This window comes from Heterodontus francisci, chromosome 42, assembly GCF_036365525.1.
Source record: "Heterodontus francisci isolate sHetFra1 chromosome 42, sHetFra1.hap1, whole genome shotgun sequence".
In the NCBI taxonomy this organism is placed as follows: Eukaryota; Metazoa; Chordata; class Chondrichthyes; order Heterodontiformes; family Heterodontidae; genus Heterodontus; species Heterodontus francisci.
In genome coordinates this window covers 16,980,299-17,002,049 of record NC_090412.1, presented here as the reverse complement: position 1 = coordinate 17,002,049, position 21,751 = coordinate 16,980,299, and the positions used below count along the sequence as shown (strand labels likewise).

Here is a 21,751-nt window from a genome sequence, read left to right as displayed (position 1 = left end):
GATTAGCAATACCTTTCTCACAAATAACAGGTATAAAATTGCATTTTTGTTTCTATGATCTGTTAATGATTCCCTAAAAATACAAACTTTTTGGTATCTGGATTAATATCACAATGCCTGTCTGTGGTGGAAGCCATGCCTCATACAGGCAATTGAACTCGTACCTGGTAACTTTACATCTCCAGGTAGTACTTAGTATATAGAAGTATGTGTTCAGATGCACCTGGTACAGGTAAGCACTGATGAAAATTAATTGCTAAAAACATAAGTTTATTTGTGACAAGTTTGCTTTGAGCAAGAGCAGAATAGATTCCCAGAAAGAGCAATAGTTATTTTGCTTTAATGTCCTTTATTAAAAAAAGACCTTGAATTTCTATAACACCTTTCACGACCTCTGGACATCCCAAAGTGTTTTACAAATCATAATGCTTACCGTGCTGCCAGCCCTCATTTGCTTCTTCACATAATTGATAAAGCCTAGATATGAAAGAATTCTCAATATCTTTCAATTGCTTCCAACAGTTATAATTAGTTTTTTTTTATTTTGCTCTGTCTACTTGATTTGAATGATCTTTACCTAATCTTTATCTAAACACTGCCTGTTAAAGATGCAGCATGAGGGGTATTTGAGGTTATTGAATCTGATATCTGTTTGAGATCTGTATGCTCTTTCCCTGCTTTATAATTGTAATTCAGTTCTCCAACAAGCAGCCTCAGCAACTCTTTCAAACAGGATCCTGAATGATTTACCCAGCCCCCCAGTGTTTCTGCAAAAAAGTATTTTTTAAGACTTGACTAAAACGAACAAAAAAAAAATTGATGTTGGCCAAAACATCTTTGTCACTATTCCAATATTGAAAGAAATCTGGATGTTGAGACTCCAATATAACGGGCCTGATTTTCCTCTGCTTTATCCCCATGTGCACCTGTTCCTAGGAAGAGGGAAAAGGACCAGGGCCCTATAACATCAGGTCTGTAACGTGTTTGCCCATAGCAAGCATTTTTTGGTTTATCTCTGCCAAGGACAGGAGGCTCCACCTAAAACAGCCAGAAGCATTTAAATGTCATATAAACATCTCCTGCTTCATTTTCCTGGGATCCGCTGGTTGGATGCCTTTCCTGAAGACTGATCATCAGGACAATTGGGGCATCAGGTCTTTTTTTTATTTGGAATGAGGTTTGTTCTGTACAGTTTGAAAATGCTCTGTGATGTAATTTGTGACCAAACTCTCACTGATTATAAATTTCTTGAGAAAATAAACCGCAACAGGAATAATTGCAACTGTTCTGCTTTATTATATTATTATATCCATTGTTATTCACCAAAATTATTCTACTCCCAATTTTTAAAGAAAATCTTTGCTTATCAGTATTGACACATGGGTTTCTTAATGTTACTCACCTTGTTTTCTGTAAATTATAACATGACTATGATTCTATGGCATGCAGTGATCTATGTTACAACTTCAGTTATGTTATATCGTTCATAACTTTTATTTTAATGGATAGCTGAATATCTGCTCTGAGCGTTTTAATAATCTTTTCTAGAAAAGGAACAACGTCACAGAACTTGACACATACCGGCTTATCTGTAGCCGAAAACAAATCAACAAATAAAGATGACTTTCCACAGATCATGAGCAGCAGCAGCTTTGCAGGTAGGCGAAGCCAGTGATGGGGCAATAATGTGGGAAAAAAAGGGAATCTTTACATTAAGACTGTCAGATACATACTAGTTCTTTTTTTCAAAGGTAGAACCCACTGCTGCGACAACATTTCAAAACTCTGTAATCACTATTTTTCGTTTAATTTTTTTTTTTGCTGGAACATAGATTTAGCACATAACTTGCAGCATGTGATAGAAAATGTAACCATTTCCAATTTAATTGCAAATGTTTCCCCGAGAAGAAACTACAGCTACAAGAGTTTAACAGTTGATGTCCTTCCTGAAATTTTTGAAATCCTGATTAAATGAAATTGACTCTTTTTTAATTAATTCATTGGATGTTGGTGTCTCTGCCATACCAGCATTTATTGGCTACCCCTAATTACCCTTGAGAAGGTGGTGGTGAGCCACCTTCTTGAACCACTGCAGTCTGTGTGGTGAAGGTATGTCCCACGGTGCTGTTCGGGAGGGAGTTCCAGGACTTTGACCCAGTGACGATAAAGGAACAGCGATATCTTTCCAAGTCAGGATGTTGCGTGACTTGGAGGTGGTGGTGTACCCATGTGCCTACTGCCCTTGTGCTTCTAGGTGGTAGAGGTTGTGGGTTTGGGAAGCTCTTTCCAAGAAAATAAACTTTTTTCTGTCAAAAGAAATACAACACATGTTCTTCAAATTTACATTTAAACATCCCAATGAAACAATACTGCATGTAACATCATAAAATCAAGACACAACGACATTGGTTGGACCCAGATGATGAATGGTGATTTTGAGTATTTTGTTACAGTCATAGCTAATATTCTGAACAGTTGAGTATAGAATCATACAGCAAAGAAGGGGGCTATTTGGCCCATCATGCCAGTGCTAGCTCTTTGAAAGGGCTATCAAATTGGTCCCACTTCCTTGCTCTTTTCCCATGCCACTCTTTTACTCTGTACACTACAGGAATCTGCTGTTGGACAGCTCTGCTTGTTGTTCTCACACGTGCACATATGTTGTAGTAATGAAGCGTACAAACCTCAAAATTCAGGTGGGCAGTGATATTAAACTGACTTTTTATTCAGCCAATGGCTGTTGAAATTATTCTTGTTTTTTCAATGCTTTGTTTCAAAACCATCAAAAATACTTTCACTCTTATTTTATAATCTCATAAGAAAGGAAGAACATGCATTTATATAGAACTTTTCACAACCTCAGGATGTCTGTGTGTTTTACAGCCAATGAAGTCGTTTTGAAGCTGCCCTATTCACACCTACTGTTGTAAAGTAGGAAACATAGCAGCCAATTTGCACACAGCAAGATCCCACAAACAGCAATGTGATAATGACCAGATAATTTTTGTTGTCATATTGATTGTGGGATAAATATTGGCCAGGCCACCAGGTGGATCTCCCCTGTTCTTCTTCAAACAGTGCCATGGGATCTTTTACATCCACCTGAAAGGGCAGGCAGGACCTCAGTATAATACCTCGACTGAAAGACCCCCAACAATACAACACTCCCTCAATACTGTACTGAAATGTCAGTCTAAATTATGTGCTCAAGTCTCTGGAGTGGGACTTTAACTAATGACCATCTGACCAAGAGGTGAGAGTGCTACCACATATCCTACACTGGTAACGTTATTAACGTTTTTTTTATGGCTTATTTCTCGTTCCTTCCCAAAATCTCGAGAGTGGAGGGAGAGCTGTAGAGCTGTTCTCCACTTCTGTATTAGCTACTGTTTAGTCTTTATTTTTATGCAGATTCTGATACCAACAATTCTGAAGATGAAGTTCCACAGCTCATGCGAACAAAAAGTGATGCCAGCTCTTTGATACAGCGCAGAACAAAATATCGCACACCAGGTGAAAATCAACGTATAAAACGGCACAGGTTCTCCATCAATGGGCACTTTTACAATCACAAGGTATATTTAGAAAGCAAAAATGTTTCAAATCAGTTAAGTTGATCAACAAGTCAACTGTGGATGACTAAGGATTTCTCCTTCACTGTGTCAGCTCGGTTGAGTGATAGCCATCTGTCTCTGGGTCAGAAGATCGAGTGCTCATCACCCACTCCAGGACCTGAGCACATAATTGAGGCTGACTCTTTAGTGTTGTGCTGTCAGAGGTTCTGTTCTTTGGATAAGTCATTAAATCAAGGCACCAATGGTCTGTCAGGTGGTTATTAAAAATCCCACAGCTCCCATAGTGAACTATACAGTAAATGGAAAAGTCCTGGGGAAAATTGATGTACAGAGAGATTTGGGTGTTCAGGTCCATTGTTCCCTGAAGGTGGCAACGCAGGTCAATAGAGTCAAGAAGGCATACGGCATGCTTTCCTTCATCGGACGGGGTATTGAGTACAAGAGTTGGCAGGTCATGTTACAATTGTATAGGACTTTGGTTCGGCCACATTTGGAATACTGCGTGCAGTTCTGGTCGCCACATTACCAAAAGGATGTGGATGCTTTGGAGAGGGTGCAGAGGAGGTTCACCAGGATGTTGCCTGGTATGGAGGGCGCTAGCTATGAAGAGAGGTTGAGTAGATTAGGATTATTTTCATTAGAAAGACGGAGGTTGAGGGGGGACCTGATTGAGGTGTACAAAATCATGAGAGGTATAGACAGGTTGGATGGCAAGAAGCTTTTTCCCAGAGTGGGGGATTCAATTACTAGGGGTCACGAGTTCAAAGTGAAAGGGGAAAAGTTTTGGGGGGATATGCGTGGAAAGTTCTTTACGCAGAGGGTGGTGGGTGCCTGGAATGCGTTGCCAGTGGAGGTGGTAGAAGCGGGCACGATAGCGTCTTTTAAGATGTATCTCGACAGATACATGAATGGGCAGGAAGTAAAGAGATACAGACCCTTAGAAAATAGGTGTCATGTTTAGATAGAGGATCTGGATCGGTGCAGGCTTGGAGGGCCGAAGGGCCTGTTCCTGTGCTGTAATTTTCTTTGTTCTTTGTTCTATTTGAAAAAGAGCAGGAATATTTTCCTCAACCAATGCAATCAAAAACAAATTAATATATTTGTGGTATCTTGTCAAATGTAAAATTACTGAGCTTTTGCCAATGTCATGAATTCTTAAAATAACTCATTCTGTATGAAACACTTTGTGATACATTAAACACGAGATAAATCCACATCTTATTACTTTAATATCAGGTGAACATTGGTCTGACGCCATACCATAATAGTACAAACATAAATGAGGCAAAGTGTAAAAGGTACCAAAAGTATCTCTATTTCATAAGAGCGATAATCAGAGTAGTGGTTAAGAAGTTTAACTTGATTCTGGAAGTGACTCTATTCATAAAGTTCCAAACCTTTATAGAAAGATTGGCAGCATAACTGGCAGCTGCCCAAATGCATGGTACAAGAGGTAGTACATAATTCTCTAATTACTAAGTCCCCAAGCTGTGTCACTGCGAGGAGATAACAAGCAGAGGGCAAATGCATCATCACAAAGTGAGTAGAGGGAATTAAAATGAATTGAAGAATCATCACCGATCTTTTTTTTTCTCTCTCTTACACACCTTTCAGTAGGTAGCTTGGATCAACATTGGCAGAGACTTCAAATTAAGCTGTTCATCTCTTGCCTGCAGCTGGTATGTGACCTGGGGCAATTTGGTGAATAATGGAAGAAGGACATTTTAAAAAACTGGTAGTTTTGCAAGCGGCATCTCTTTTAAATGTGCAAAAAGTGTCAGGACTATGCCATATCATGTCCCCAATAGCCTGTCTTTCTCAGTTATATTGCACTATCAGGTATCACCCTGGAAGGAAGGATGTTATAAAGTTGCCATTTCATCTCTGGAGTGCAACAATTCCTAACTAAGCCTCCTCCTGGCTCCATAAAAATCCAAATAACAAAATTCATGCTCCATTTTTGGAATAGCCTCCATAGATCAGATTAAGGATTGCAGTTTAGGCTGCTCTACATCCAGTATTACTGGGCAGTGTGCACTGTCTATTGGTATGTGGCAAATTTGTATTGTGGTCCTGTTGATGTCATAGAGCTTTGCTTTCCTTTGTATAAGTTGACTCCCACCTATTTCTGGTAATGCCTATCTGGAAGCTCCTGTCGGAATTAGAGAGCAGAAAGATAATGGGAATGCAGGGACAAGTTCTGCACTCCATTTCTGAGCACACTGCTGGCCTGCTCACACCTAAAAACAGATCAAAATCGAGGTTCAGAAATGGTCAATGACTTAAAACAATCTCATGGGAAACAAATGAAGCAGTAATGTTTGAATATAATTTTCACTGGCTGATGCTTTTGGTTCTTGCACTGTAGCTGTAAGGGAATCAAAACTGCCATCTGCAAGCTTTATTGAATACATCAATCAAAAACTTTTGCTGGTTATATGTGTTTGCATTATCTGCTATTAAGAAAAAAAGAAAAACTTTGCATTTATAAAAGAGCCTTTCACAACCTTTAGACATTCAAAGCACTTCACAGCCAATTAAGATTTCTGAAGTGCAGTCGTTGTCATATAGGAAAGCACAGCAAGCTCCCACAAACAGCAGTGAGATCAATAGTCATAATCTGTTTTAGTTATATTGATTGAGCAATAACTGTTAGCTAGGATTAGAGGCCTGCTCGGGTCTGGGGAAAAAACCTGACCGGAACCCAACACAACCACATCGGACCCGAGCCCGACCCGTCCAGAGTCCTTCCATTTTTCCCGCGCCCTACCTGACCCGAGCCTGACTTGACCCAAGCCCAACTCAACCACCAGAATGTTAGTGCACTCACTGTACTTACCACTTTTGGGTGGATGGAATGGACGGAAGCTGCAGCATGAGCGCGATGACGTCATAGAGACGCTCACTGCGCAGACTCAGAGTTTCCCTCCTTGACGTGCCGGACTCCCAGCTCAGGCAAGCTTTTCAAATTTTGACGGTTACTTCTTCAACTTCCCTCTTCCTCCCAGCAGAGCAAAAGGTTGTACTGTGTGTGTCCAAGCCGAACCCGGAAGAGCAACCCGATCCGACCTGCACCCAACACATGTAGTCGGGTCCCGTCGGGTTTGTGTCGGGTAGCAGGCCTTTAGCTAAGATATGAGGAGAACTCCCCTTGCTCTCTTTCCAATAGATCTTTACGTCTCATCCAAAAGATAGCACTTCTAATAGTGAAGTGGAACCCATGACCTTCTGAATTAGAGGTGAAAATGTTACAACCGAGACAAGGTTGATGCCTCTTAACCTAAGAGTAGTTTGACATTCAGCAAGACTTAATACAGTTGAAGCAAGCATTTTTAAAAGGTTTCATTTTTACACTTTGTTTCCAAACAAGGTAACTTACCAGCTACCAGTAGTAATTAGTGTCCATTCCTGTATGTCCAGTTCTTCAGAGTGCATATCCCCATGTGTCTAGTTCTTTGGTTTGCTAATTTCTGTGTCAAATCCTTGGTTATGTCTGGTCCCTTACCTTCCTACAGGTCCCTGTGAACCAGTCGGCACGTCAGTCCCAATCTCCTGAGTGGAGACTGAACCTCCGCAAGCACTGCTTTTCCACATTCCCACATAGCTGATTCTGCTGTAGTAGTCATGCACTTGCTATGCCTCTGGACCTGCACCACAGTCAATTAGCCATCAAACGCTGCACTATTGTTTTTTAAACTTTTATGGTGAATGTTTGAAATTATTCGTTGTTGTTAATCCCATTAATGTCAGGTCTGACCTGCAGTCTAATACTTACGTTTTAATTTGCGCAGCTGTACAAAGTCATGAGTGGCCCTAACAAGCAACAAAAATGATTTCTTTCCTTCTTCTCAATTTTCATTGAGGGTTGAAATTTAAGATCAGTGATTAACAGTGACAAATATTCAGTTAGTGCTTCCTACTAATATCATACAACATTAGCTATTCTGTGACCTTGTCCTATCAACACCTTCTCTTTTGTTATCTCCTGCTCCACCCCCGCTTTACTCGCTTAAAATCTGCCAGTTCTGAAGAAGGGTCACTGACCTGAAGCATTAGCTCTGCTTCTCTCTCCACAGATGCTGCCAGACCTGCTGAGTTTTTCCAGCACTTTCTGTTTTTATTTCAGATTTCCAGCATCCGCAGTATTTTGCTTTATCATACAACATTAAACTCGTTTCTTTTAATCTCAGTTCAAATTGTAGCTGTTCTTTAGCTAATGCAGCTGCTGACAAGTTCACTGGTGTTAGAGTGGCAAATAACAGGTTTAAATACTTCCCTATGGGAGAAGAATTGGTGCTGCATTAATGCTCATTCTGGGACAACTATATCTGGAGGGAGCTTTTTAAAACTGGAATAATTTAAAACTTCTTGCTCCTTTCTCTCATTGGACAGTGGTTATAATCTTTTTCTTGATATTAGACATCCGTGTTTACACCAGCCTATGGGTCTGTGACCAACGTCCGGGTGAATAGTACTATGAACACTTCACAAGTACTGAATCTACTGCTCAACAAATTTAGGGTAAGTGAGCCCAGTTTACATGCAAATTAAAAATATGATGGGTTGTGCTGGATTTTCCAGTAAAAATATTAGGAGCATAACAGTGCTCGCAATTATTAACCCGTAAATCAGACAGCAACCTCCAACGACTGCACATGCGTGGTTAAACATGTAAATTTGGAAGTTGTTGTTCCAAGATGTCCTCCTCCAAATGCTGCACAATTTTGGTATCTCACCAAGAGACTCATCATTGAAAGACATCGAACATTGTGAAGTTGCTGTATTTACCGGATTTATAGACATGAAACTTATCAGAAAAAGTTAGGATTTATCTATTCCAGTGCAAGTGCCCTTTTAGTTGCAGCCAAACAATCTCTTCGACACTGCAAATTAACTTTAACAAGTCTGCAGCAACATTCCCTCCAACTTTGTATTTTTGGAGTGCGCAGGTGATTTATTTAAGTCCCGGCCCCTTTAAAACTTTTGTGTGTCCGTGCATGTGCGGTAACTTAGGGGAACCGACTTGTGCGTGTCCTGTGTGGGAATATTGGTGTGGAGTGACATTGCTTCAGATTTTTATTATTGCTGGAGATCCCCAAATTATTTTTTTTTACTTTTCTTTCTGTCTTGTATCTCTCTCTCTCTTAATGCAATCTTTTTCCCACATTTTACATACTGTACCTGATTTGACTTGAATTAAATATTTTTACTGACACTTCATGGGCTGGATTTTCTTCTCCTGCCAGCTTATTTAAATTTTTAAAGTCCTGCACCCCCCAATGTACCACAGAAAAAACTATCGCCTCTTCCCCACCCCCCCCCCCCCAATAACAATTAAATGCAATATTTGTCCTCTCCCCACCCACCCAAAGCACTTACCTGCAACACTTGACCTTCCCCCACACCCCCAACTGATCAAAGTGCAGAGGTCACCCCTTCCCACCCTCCCCTACACTAGTAATTTACATTTTACCCCATCCTCCCACCACCACTGCCCTAAAAATCATAAGCTTGCCCCTTCCCTTTCTCGGTGGTGCTGGCTTTCCCTGGATGGGAAAGTGAAGGCGTGTGAGTGCCAGCCACCACTCAGAAGAACCCGGGATGAAGGTAAGATCGCAATGAATGGTAGTTAAATGTATTCATTGCCTTTATTTAAATATGTATAGCAGGGTATTGTCACCCAGCGGCGGGGGGCCACCATGGAGCCTCGCCGCCGGGAAGATCGCGCCCAGCACCCCGGGGACAGACTTGGTGGCAGGCCGCTGCTGGATCAATCTTCTGGCACCACCCACCCCCCCACTCGCCTCGGAGCCCAACTTTGGGAGCTCAGTAAAATCCTGGTTTAGACTGCATTTCTCATAACTGATCAAATTGAAGAATTGTTAAAGTAGATACACAGTTGTTTGCCACTGCCCAGTTTGGATGGTTGGCTGACAGGAACTTCCAGTGCAAAGGTCTATTGGTGAGTGTTGGGCGGCACAATGGCACAGTGGTTAGCACTGCAGCCTCACAGCTCCAGGGACCCGGGTTCAATTCTGGGTACTGCCTGTGCGGAGTTTGCAAGTTCTCCCTGTGTCTGCGTGGGTTTTCGCCGGGTGCTCCGGTTTCCTCCCACAGCCAAAGACTTGCAGGTTGATCGGTAAATTGGCCATTATAAATTGCCCCTAGTGTAGGTTGGTGGTAGGGAATATGGGATTACTGTAGGGTTAGTATAAATGGGTGGTTCTAGGTCGGCACAGACTCGGTGGGCCGAAGGGCCTGTTTCAGTGCTGTATCTGTAAATAAATAAATTAATTAATTAACAAACAACTGGCGCCAATCATTCACCGCTCAGAGCAAACCCGGGCCCAATAACTTTTTTTTTTAAATGTCCTATCATTAGATCAGAAGTTTAGGTATCACTTGATAGTCTTGGACATAGATCATAAAATAAATTGAAGGATTGCTGGTTGATGAGATTTTTAAAGATAAACTGGTAGAAATATTTCAAATCTTGAGCAATTGCTTACAAAATTCCTTAGTTTGCAACTCTTTGTTGTGATAAAACGGTGTATTCTCCTCTAAGCAAAATACATAATAAGGACACATTTCATTATAAAAGCTTTCCAGTCTACTCTATGTTTGAAATAATAATCATCCTTATCCCAGTTGTTTTAATACAGCATAAATTGTGCATGTGAGAAGTGGGCAAACTACTGTGTATGATTAGACTTTGCTTAAAGTCATTAAGAAAATGTTCATTCGCGTCTAAGATTTACATGGACTGATTGTGTGAATGAAGAGCAGATATATGATGTCAGTATCAGAAAATACAAATCATTTTATGCCAGGAGCTTACCGTCATGTAACCCTGCTTTATTTCATCTGATTTTCTCGATGTATTTTATAGGTGGAAAATACTGCAGATGAATTTGCTCTGTATGTTGTCCATGAAAGTGGAGGTATGTTTACCCATTCAAAAAATATTGCCAGCATTTCAGGGGAAAGAGGACTTTTTAAAATTCCTCCAGTCCCTCTCAGAGTTGAATACGTGACTCCGCCAAACTTACTGCAATAGATTTTGCTCATTGGGCACTGCAGTTGGTTTCAGCACCTCCAAGCTCGGGCAGAGGGAGAGGATCAATCTTACAAGATTCTCACTGTTTGCTATTTAGTGATTCTTGCTGGAAATTGAGCGTGTATGGATTCAAATAAATTGATCAATAAATCTAAAAAAGCAGACAGAGGAATTTGATACAACTGCCGTAAGCATTTGTGCAGTAGCATGATTCGGTCCTCTCTAGGCTGTTAAATTATATTTTCCATAGATTAAGTCATGTTTCCCTCAAGGAAGTGGAAGTCGCCAATTATCACATGCTGTATAACAAGTAATTGGTACTTGAAAAATAATAGTTTGCTCATTTAACATATTGTGGCACTCTTGTATAATAAGCACAGAGTGTAATGATGCTGAGGTCAAAAAGGATGTTTGAACTTTGTCAAATAGTGACAGGTGAGGAATAGGTCAGCTGGAGAAAGATCCGGCAAGTTATTCCCAGCAGCCATTTTCAAAGGGGTTTTGACACAAACATGGAAACCGATTGCCATAGATCATTCTTGGTCAGGAAGGTGGGCAGAAAAGAGAGACAAAGTCTGCACAATATTGTTAGTGAAGGGAATGTAAAAATAATCACAGTATGTCATACTGGGAACAGTAAATTATGCTGCCCAATTTTTCACCTATCGATTTTTTTTTTGTTTGCTTGATCCTGTGTGAGATAATTGGCTCCATCAATTAGACAAAACCATCATATTGTTTCTCCTATTTAAGAAAGAACAAGATTAAAAGATTCAGAATACCCACTTATATCACGGATCTTGCATGGCCCCTGTGAAAAAATAGCACGAATCTTCTTGATGGAGAAGGATCTCGGCGAAGAGGTCACCTATGACGTAAGCTCTGCAATGTTTAAGATTTAAAAAACATTTTAAACTCTGGTTCATTCTTAATAATATATCTGATTTGTGTATGTCTAATGATTTTTTTTTCAAAGGTTGCTCAGTATATTAAGTTTGAGATGCCAGTCCTTGATAGCTTCGTTCAAAAACTGAAGGAAGAGGAAGAACGGGAAATTAACAAACTAACCATAAAGTAAGTACAAGTAACATTTTAGATTTCACAATTGTCAGAGACTGCAGTAAAATAATGAATAGTGGTTAAAGATTGCAATCTAACTGAAGTGTCAGAAACCGGGAGAGGAAAGTTCAAGCAGTGTATAAATATCGTCTAATTCCAGAGATTATATTACAACCTAGGAAGTAATCCTTTCTGTCCGTTGGTATTAATATAGTATATGCCAGACACTAGTCTGCTTATCTTATTGGTATTGATCCTGAAGTTGTTTCAGGCAAAGAAAGTGGGAATGTTTGTCTCTTTTGTATACAATCAAGTTAGATTTTAGTTTCTTCTTTCATACTACTTGTCTGCCTTGCATGATACCTGAAGCCAAGAGCTGATACACAGCTTGCTCCCAGACTGCTGTCACTGAGCCCTAAAATCAGCCACCTTGAGATTCCCAAAACTGTTCAAGAATGACTCTCATCTGCCCCATGTTGAGAGAATGCACTTGGTTTATCAGTACATGGCGCGGCTCAAATTGGGAACTGTGCAGAGTGGGACTTGAACTTGAGCCCTTCCACATTCTGCGGGGCTCCATCCCCATCACAACACCTTTTTAAAATTCTCATGCTGGTAGGTATTAATGTGGGTGGCAGTCATTGAGAAAAGTTATAAGAAGTAAAATCCGAGTTTCATCTTGCTGCTTTTTGAGTTCTTACAGTGCTTTCTTGTAAAAAGAGAATTGAAAATAGAGCAATGGGACATTCACAGAAGAAGGAGGAAAGATGTTGCAATGTCATTGTTGTAGCCGACAGCAAAATAGTCTGCAGCTGATTACAGGAAAATTGTAAATTACATTGTGTAAAATTTCATTTTAAATCAGCATAAAAAGGATTAATGAAAATCTCAGATCTATGAGTAAAGAAAATTCATTTTCTTCTGCCATAGTAACAATTGTTAGCAAAATACAAATCCCTCCACAATATAGATGAGGGGTACAAGAAAGCATCTAGTAAATATTGATTGTTGTGACATAGTGTTTCCAGTTGCAATCATAGAACACACTGCTTTCTGATCTTTCAATCCTTAATGCAACAAGTGTGAATTACAGCTGTACGTAGAGACGTGTAAAGAAAGAACTTGCATTTACACACTACCTTATCACATCCTCAGGATGGCCCAAAATACTTTACAACCAAGTAAATACTTGCGAATGGCAATCACAGCAGGTCCAATGAAGAGCAGAAAAGATCATAGAATAGGACTGACTAGATAATCTGTTTTTGCCATGGTACTGAGACAGCTCTTACCAAAGGGGCCAATGACATCCTAGTTAACTGGCAAAGGTAAACTATCCCTCCTTGTCCTCCTCAACCTGTCTGCAGCCTTCGACACAGTTGACCATGAAATTTTACTCCAACACTTCTCCACCGCCATTGGGCTGTGTGATGGAATACGCTCCACTTGCCTGGATGGGTGCAGCTCCAACAACACTCAAGAAGCTCGACACCATTCAGGACAAAGCAGACTGCTTGACTGGCACCCCATCCACAAACATTCACTCCCTCCACCACCGACGCACAGTGGCAGCAGTGTGTACCATCTACAAGATGCACTGCACCAAGGCTCCTTAGACAGCACCTTCCAAACCCGCGACCTCTACCACCTTGAATGACAAGAGCAGCAGATTCATGGGAACATCACCACCTGCAAGGTCCCCTCCAAGTCACACACCATCCTGACTTGGAACTACATTGCCGTTCCTTCACTGTCACTGGGTCAAAATCCTGGAACTCCCTTCTTAACAGCACTGTGGGTATACCTACCCCAAATGGACTGCAGTGGTTCAAGAAGGCAGCTCACCACCACCTTCTCAAGGGCAATTAGGGATGGGCAATAATGCTGGCCTGGCCAGTGACACCCACCTCCCATGAATGAATAATAAAAAAAGCTTATCTGCTGCTGAAACCCTCATTCATGCCTTTGTTACCTCTAGACTTGATTACTCAATGCACTCCTAACCAGTCTCTCACATTCTACCCTGCACAAACTTGAGGTCATTCAAAACTCTGCTGCTCATATCCTAACATGCACCAAATCCCACTCGCTCATCTCCCCTATGCTCGCTGATCTTTATTGGCTCCTGATCAAGCAACGTCTTTATTTTAAAATTCTCATCCTTGTTTTTAAATCACTCCATGGCCTCGGCACTCCCAACTCTATAATCTCCTTCAGCCCTAGATTGTTGTCTTCTGCAAATTCTGGCCTCTTGAGAATTCCTGATTTTAATCACTCCACCATGACCATGAATTCAGCTGCCTGGGCCCCAAGCTCTGGCATTCCCTCCCTATATCTCTCTGCCTCTCTCCCTCCCTCCTTTAAGACACTCCTTAAAATCTACCTCTTTGGCCAAGCTTTTGGTCTTCTGGCCTAATATCTGCTTATGTAGCTCGGTGTCAAATTTTGTTCCATAAAGCTCCCGTAGAACATCTTGTAACGTTTTATTATGTTAAAGGTGCTATATCAATGCAAATTGTTATCTTAATTAAGAGAGTGCTGACTGTGCCATCATTGCCCTTATTGTTGGTGTTGTGTTTGACCCTGAAATGAGTTTGTGACCTGTATCTACTGCCTATTTCCAACTCCGTGACATTGCTCGACTCTGACCGTGCCTCACCTCATCTGCTGCTGAAATCTTCATCCATGCCTGTTATCTTTAGACTTGACTATTCTAATGCTGTCCTGGCTGGCCTCCCATCTTCCTCCTCCCATAAACATGAGCTCATCTGTATCTTAACTTGCGCCAAATCTCATTCACCCATCATCTGAGCCTACTAATCTACATTGGCTCCTGGTCCAGCAAAACCTTGATATTGAAGTTCTCATCCTTGTTTACAAATCCTTCCACAGCCTTGCCCCATTCCTATCTTTGTAACCTTCTCTAGCTCTTCTAAGCCTTTGATATTTCTGTGCTCCTCCAATTCTGGAATCTTGCACGTTTCCGATTTTAGTAACTCCATCATTGGTGGCCATGCTTTCAGCTGCCTTTGCCCCAAGGACTGGAATTCTCTCCCTAAACCTCGCTGCTCCTTTACCCCTTTCTCCTCCTTTAAGATGGTCCTTAAAACCATACCTGTTTGATCAAGCTTTTTGTCATCTGACCTGGTATCTCCTTTTGTGGCTCAGTGTCTAATTTTGGTTTATAACACTCTCGTGAAGTGCGTTAGCATGTTTTGCTACAGTAAAGGCACTATTGTTGTTGTAATGTCCCCACCTTCACACCTCAGTGGAGGTGCCCTGTGTTTTAATCAGGCTAATGGTAGGAGGCACCAATTGCAGGCAAGAATGAAAAATCAGAGGGCAAACACAATGGGACTGTTCTCACTTTCCAAGTGACATTGATACAATGTTGCCTGATATATTCCCTGACAATGCAATGGCACGTGCCACAAAGGTATTGAAAAGGCAAGAGAAAAAGTAACAAAAACACAATATTGTGTATTGTCATGAAGTTTTATGGGTATGTAATATAATTTCAAGTTGCATATAACATACTTCATCACTCTTACAACTGCGCTAATACTCAATAAGCATTCCTAACAGCACTCTCTTTAATATGATTATTTTAACTCTGAATAGAAAATGTAAGCTTTGTGCATCAAATCTGTTGGGTGCCTAAATTTAAATCGTATGTAAAAGAAACACCAGTTATAGACATAATATTATTCTTCCTTTGAAGATACAGTGCACTGAGATCAATGATACATCAGCAGTTGGAAGACCTCACAGAGATTGAAGACTATATTTGAACAGCCTACATCTTTAAAAGCACTGAAATCCAGTTTGGACAACAACTTCTCAACAATAAACCTAAAGCAAAAACTTTGTTTTACGTGTTCAGTTTGTTTAAAATTATATTTTCTGTTTACTGTGAGTTTTGTCAAAATGTGATTTTTTTTTTTTTGTTTATTGCCATGAAAAGCTTTTTTTCTGGTAAATATTCTTTGAATTAGCCTTTTAATAATGTATGACACTTCTACAGAATACCACTTTTATACTTTAAACACTGCCTTAATAACCATTTTTTAAAATTCTATTAAACTGTTACTTGACCAAAGCAAAGCTTTATAAGTCTAGATGTATAATTCAAAAGGAATGTTTTTTCAGTATTTGAACTGTTAATATGAATTATGATATTGCCACTCCTTGGAAATACAAGTAAGTTTCATTTAGTCTGTGAATGCCAAGCCTCATGTTCGTTGGGATAAAAATACTGCAGCTTTATCTCCAAGAAACAATAAAAATTAACTAGCTTACTATTGATAAGTCTTATTTTTCTGCTACCCATACTTGTCACTTGAGCACTCCCAAATTTTATTTCGTTAATTGAAATCTCCCACTAATATAACCTTCCTGTTTCACATGTACTCCTTAATAATGTATTGTGTCCTCCGTTGTCTTCTGAATTGGCAGTCTGTAGTAAACTATTGATACTTTTGCTCTTTGCATTTGGAAATCTTCTTTGTCTCCCAAGTATATCTGTAGGACTACACCCTCTTACCTATTTGATATTTTCTCAACACTCTATACCCAGCCAAGTCATGATCATTGCCGCACACGGGAGTAAATCTGAGTTTCTGTCTTTTGTACTATGTTGGTTCCAGAGTAGAAAACAAAAAAATGAAATGTGTTAATTAGTATAGACATAAATTACAACATGTATTTATATAGTGCCCTTAACATAATGAAGCATCCCAAGGCACTTCGCAGAAGCATTATAAAATAAAATACAAGACCGAGCCACATAAGGGCTTATTAGAGCAGATGACCAAAAGCTCGGTCATAGAGGTAGGTTTTAAAGAGTCTTAAAGGAGCAACGTCAAATACAGAGATTTAGAAAGAGAATTCCAGAGCTTAGCGTGTAGGCAGCTGAAGGCATGGCTACCAGTGGTGGAATGATTAAAATCAGGACGCTCAAGAGGCCAAAATTTGGGGAGTGCAGATATCTTGAAGGATATCTTGGGGCTGGAGGAGGTAGGGAGGGGTGAGGCCATGGAAGGATTTGAAAACAAGAATGAGAATTTTAAAATTGAGGTGATGCTTAAATGGGAACCAATGTCGGTCTGTGTGCACAAGGGTGATCGATGAACTGGATTTGGTGCGAGTTGGGTCACGGGCACCAGAGTTTTCGATGACCTCAAGTTTACAGCGGGTAGAATGCGGGAGGATGGCCAGGAGTGCATTGGAATAGTCAAGTCTAGAGATAAAGACATGGATAAGAGTTTCAGCAACAAATGAAAGCTGAGATGGGGCAGAGTCAGGTGATAGAGTTTGGATGTTAATGATGGGAATAGTAAATTAATCCAGTACTTCAGGATACACACGTTTCTGATAAACTCTATCCCTCTTAAAGTGATTGTCTAAGACTATGATGATGAATTATCAGGAGCAGATGTAAGACTTTGCTACACAGTGGTGTTCAAGTGGGAAAATACTGCAGAGGATAAAAAGCAACATATTACTTTATGACTTGTCCTTCATCAAATGCAAGTAAGATGGAGGAATTGGCAAAGCATCAAACTAAATGCTAGACTGGAGTCAGATGGAATGAGAGCTAAGAGGGGATTAATACACATCTGATTATGGAAATTCATAGCAATCTCAGCAGCAATTAAATTTACAGCATATACGGCTGCATATTAGTACAAGCTACGACTGCAAGATTCAGGTTATGAAGCAGTTTTTTGTGAATTTAATGTGACAACAAGGAAGTGCATTGGGATGTCAGAGGGTTGTGTTAAGGAATTCTACTGAGTCATTATGGATAATTAATTGTTGGAGAGATAGAGCATAATTCTCTTTAACATCAATTTTGCAGGTTGGTGAAAAGAGAAAGACTACTTCCCGATTTGCACTTCTTATTTGGGGAAAATGGTTATCTTTTGTACATGGAGTAACACAATAGTACTTGGAACCTTTAACTATTGAAGCCTTGTTTATTTCACCTAGATTGGCAATACTTGGAAAATACTTACAATAAATGAATAGCCCATTGATGGAAACAAGCTGGCTGGCACCTCTGCAACAGAAAGTGTTTCAAGATGTCAAGTAGTATGTGTAGGACGTCCAAACAAAAATGTCTATGCAGTGATAATTGAGGCTTTTACAGCAAATACAGCAGAATGCATAGATTAAACAACTCTGTTAAGTTTAAGGCAAGTTGAGGATGTTTCTTGAAGCATGCTGGTTTTGCCTTACACTTCTAGCATTCACTAGCCAAATATTAAGTTAACATTTTGGTTGAGTACCAGTGCTGCATCATAAATGTATGTAAATAGTATTGATTATCCATTAGGCAAAAAGAGCAAGGCAGATGAAATTTTTATATTTTATGATACCTGTAGCAACATCATGATGAATGAAAAACGAACATTTACTAGTTCCACTTAAATAACAGGTAGTAAAGAAGGATTTACAGTAGTTGGGACAGCTGGGAGAGAAAGCGGCACCGATTGTGATACCGAAATGAAAGATGCTACTAAACCATGCAATTAAGCCAAGCATAACCATATGCCTCCAGAAAAAGGATAGAAGGTTTAATGTAATGCTAGTAGGACCTGTGTGGAACCAGATGTCTTTGCAGACTAAACATGCTCTACTAACTACTTGCCTGGATGCTTAACATTAGCCGCTAAGGGGCTCATTCACCAATGCAGTTCTGATTTGGTCACAACACCAGGGTCGATCATCACACAATTGCAATTGGTGAATGTGTAAACAAATCATTCAGGAATGCTTTTCACAGCAAGCTTCCAGTAGCAGCTTTCCATGGACAATCGTAAACTGATATTAGAAGCCAGTCTGCAGAAATCTGGACCAATTTGAATGGTGTAATATATGTATAACAGCAGGTTAATGCAGACTCCATAATTTGAGATTTGTAAAAACAAGTGCTGCATTTCCTTCAACTAGGATGAAATTGAGAATGAGCTGATGAGGAAGATGATATTTTTAGCATCTCAAAATCAAGCTCACGTCACCGGTACTATTTGGTTTCCTTTCTTTCCCAGTGAGAAGGTACCCCGCGACTAGTAAATCTGGGTTCATGCACCCTTATTTTCAAAAAGTTGAAAAAGAAAAATTGTAAAGTACTAGATTTTGATCTTTTTGGGTTGGGGGAGCAGAACACACATTGTCAATTCATAGTTTCAGTTATATGATTACAATTTGAAATTGTGAAATTTAGTTCTGTGCTTTGCAAGGTTTTTTTCTGGAGGAATACCCTACATAGAGGGCCGGCCTTTAAGCTTTTGAATCGAATAACAGTGCACTCAGATGGCTAGCAGCTGGCTTTTATTCTGCATAAGTGAAAAACAATCCCACCGGAGTTAGAAAAGAACATACAAGATTACCCTGTTTTCAACATTGGTTTAAAGCCTAATATTATGGGGGCTCATATTCCACCTACTTTAATCTTTGTGATCTCCTATTTGCTGCTGCAAATTAAGAAAACTCCTTGATGCCTAATGCTGTGCCATCATAGAGCAATAAATTGGGGGATGGTGGTGTGGGGGAGACAGCCATTTTGGGAAAAAAAAACTTTTGTTGTCCCTTTATATAATTAGAAAGGCTCCCACATAGCAACTTTGAAAACTGGACAGCTGACATCACTATCATCACATGTAACTCAAGTTGGCAACCCTGATTGAATGTATTCCTGCAGGTTTCATTACATGATGTCTTGCCATTGATGGCCCAATATATTCATCCTCACGCTGCACTATCTTGCAACTCCAACTGGAAAGTGAATGGACTATTCATGACTCAAATGGATGATTCTTGACTGTCAAACAGCTTTATCCCCCACATCTTCTATTTTTTTAAATAAATAATGTGTTAAAATGGAAAGAAAAACTTTAACAATCAATTTCTTCTGGCTTGCTTACAGCAGTGTCCTGGAGATTATTCTTTAATTCCTGGAGATTCCAGAACAATCTTTGGAGAGTTGGCAACATCTCTTAAATCAAAAGTTTTATATGTCAATGAGGGAGAATGTTTATGTATTACATGTCAGTTTGGTTCAGTTGATAGCATTGTTTCCTCTGAGTCTGAAGGTTGCAGGTTCAAGCACCATTCCAGAGAATTGACCACATAAGCCAGGCTGACACTCAGTGCAGTGCTGAGGGAGTGCTGCATTGTTGCAGGTACACACGGGGGCGGGCATATTTCAGATGAGACATTAAGCCGAGGCCCCATCTGTTCTTCGATGGAATAAAGGATTCCATGGCACTAATATGAAGAAAAGCAACAGACTTCCTGGCCAACACTGTCATATCGCTGATTGTGGAGTCTTGCTGTGTGCAAACTGGCTGCAGTATTTCCCTACAATGGTGGCTTTTCCTTAAAACCTTAGTTGCCTTTTTGAAAGTCTGGTTTCCACAAAGAATAATTATTTAGTCCCTTCTTGCAGAGCAAGAAAGAACGACTTGCATTTATATAGTCCCTTTCACATTAGACTAAAGATGCTCCGAACACTTTACAGCAAATGATTTACTTCTAAAGTTCCCACAAACAGCAACCGTTGGCTGGAAAGTGACCTGCAATTATGCAAGGCGCTATATAAATGCAAATCTTTCCTTCTTTCCGCCACGCACAACATGGCTTATTATCACGTGTACCCAGGGAACTTTGACGCAGCACGCAGTGGCCAGTGCAATCAGGCGGGCGAGTGGCAGAGTGAAGCTGCGCAATAAAATGGCTCAGGCCCCACAGGGGATGGAACCCAGCATCGTCATCGTCGGCTGCGGCATAGCGGGACTCGGGGCCGCCCAGAGGCTCCTCCAACACGGCTTCAAAAGGGTGCGGATCGTGGAGGCGACGGGTCGGAGCGGCGGACGGATCTGGAGCCGGGAATTCGGTGAGCCTCGCGCGAGCTCCCGGGCGGCGGGCAAGTCAAAAACATAACGGCCGGGCCTCGCGCATGATTAACAGCAGCTCGGACCAATGAAAGCCCATGATTGAATTCGCAGTGGCCAATGTGCGTGGAGTAGGGCGGGGCCTGTATGGGCGGGGTTTAAAAGGAAGGTCAAAGCAAGAAATGGCAGAAATCCTCGGTAGGTTTGGCAGCCTCTGTGGAGAGAGAGAGAGAGAAGCAGAGTTAACGTGTCAGATCAGTGACCTTTCATCAGAACTGGCAAAGGTTAGAAATGTAATAGGTTTTAAGCACATAAAGTGGGTGCAAGAGATAACCAAAGAGGTGTTGATAGGAGAGAGGATCACAGAGAATAACTGACCAGAACATCTTGGAGCAAAGGAAAATGGTGTGCTGCAGGACAAAGCGTTAGTGCAGAGAGGGTGTTAATGGACAAAAAAATGAATAGCCCTGGCCCAAAGCACAAACATGAAAAAAACAGTGGGTAGGCACATGGTTAAAAAAAATGAATGATGAAACAAAATAAAATAAATAACTAAAAGTAAAAAGGGGGGTCCCATCATGCTCTGAAATTATTGAACTCAATGCTCAGTCCGGCAGGCTGGAACGTGCCTAATCGGTAAAGGAGATGCTGTCCATGGAGCTTGCGTTAATGGTCACTTGAACACAGCAGCAAGCCCAGGTCGGATATTTGGGCATGAGAGCAGGGGGGTGTGGTGAAATGGCCAGCAACTGGAAGCTTGGGGTTATGCTTTCGGACTGAACGGAGGTGTTCCACAAAGCAGTCACCCATTTCTGCTTTTATTTAAAAGGAAGGTCGCGGCCAACAAGTCCATTCAGACTTCAGAGCCCAATGAGGTTGCCAGAGCTGGCAAACCAACATTTATATATTGGGTAAAATAGAATTAAAGATTATTTTAAAGCTTATTATTAAAGATTTTTTTAGCCACATTCAGTCCCCTGTGTCATTTTGAAAAGAAAAGAAATCCTTTTCAGTAAAGTATAAACAATAAAAGTGTTCAGTTGCCATTTGGAAAAACTGGTTTCCACAGAGAATAATTATTTAGTCCCTTCTTGCAAGGCAAGAAAGACTTGCATTTATATGGTACTTTTCGCATTAACCTAAAGATGTTCCAAAACATTTTA

At 40.6% G+C, this 21,751-nt stretch overlaps 2 protein-coding genes and 1 long non-coding RNA gene across 23 annotated transcripts in view; 2 read left to right on the top strand and 1 right to left on the bottom strand.

Annotated features, from left to right (window-relative positions):
- The window catches only part of rassf4a (Ras association domain family member 4a), a 219,044-nt gene extending 202,892 nt beyond the window's left edge, over nucleotides 1-16,152 (top strand). For all 20 annotated transcript variants that reach the window (XM_068020647.1, XM_068020652.1, XM_068020658.1 and 17 more), the window contains 7 exons: nucleotides 1,549-1,658; nucleotides 3,412-3,575; nucleotides 7,995-8,096; nucleotides 10,465-10,516; nucleotides 11,386-11,507; nucleotides 11,609-11,706; nucleotides 15,413-16,152. In XM_068020647.1, the coding sequence (XP_067876748.1) occupies nucleotides 1,549-1,658; nucleotides 3,412-3,575; nucleotides 7,995-8,096; nucleotides 10,465-10,516; nucleotides 11,386-11,507; nucleotides 11,609-11,706; nucleotides 15,413-15,482 (718 nt within the window). In that variant the 3' untranslated portion in view covers nucleotides 15,483-16,152. The remainder of the gene's footprint in view (nucleotides 1-1,548; nucleotides 1,659-3,411; nucleotides 3,576-7,994; nucleotides 8,097-10,464; nucleotides 10,517-11,385; nucleotides 11,508-11,608; nucleotides 11,707-15,412) is intronic.
- On the bottom strand, nucleotides 1,317-20,714 carry LOC137355484 (uncharacterized). Its single transcript, XR_010970932.1, has 4 exons — nucleotides 19,620-20,714; nucleotides 17,709-17,752; nucleotides 11,419-11,514; nucleotides 1,317-2,306 (listed from the first exon to the last, which is right to left on the bottom strand). It is a non-coding gene; the product is annotated as an uncharacterized lncRNA (long non-coding RNA).
- Nucleotides 20,372-21,751, top strand: part of paox (polyamine oxidase) — a 29,142-nt gene continuing 27,762 nt past the window's right edge. For both annotated transcript variants that reach the window (XM_068020642.1, XM_068020641.1), the window contains exon 1: nucleotides 20,372-20,590. In XM_068020642.1, coding sequence (XP_067876743.1) covers nucleotides 20,428-20,590 — 163 coding nt within the window. In that variant the 5' untranslated portion in view covers nucleotides 20,372-20,427. The remainder of the gene's footprint in view (nucleotides 20,591-21,751) is intronic.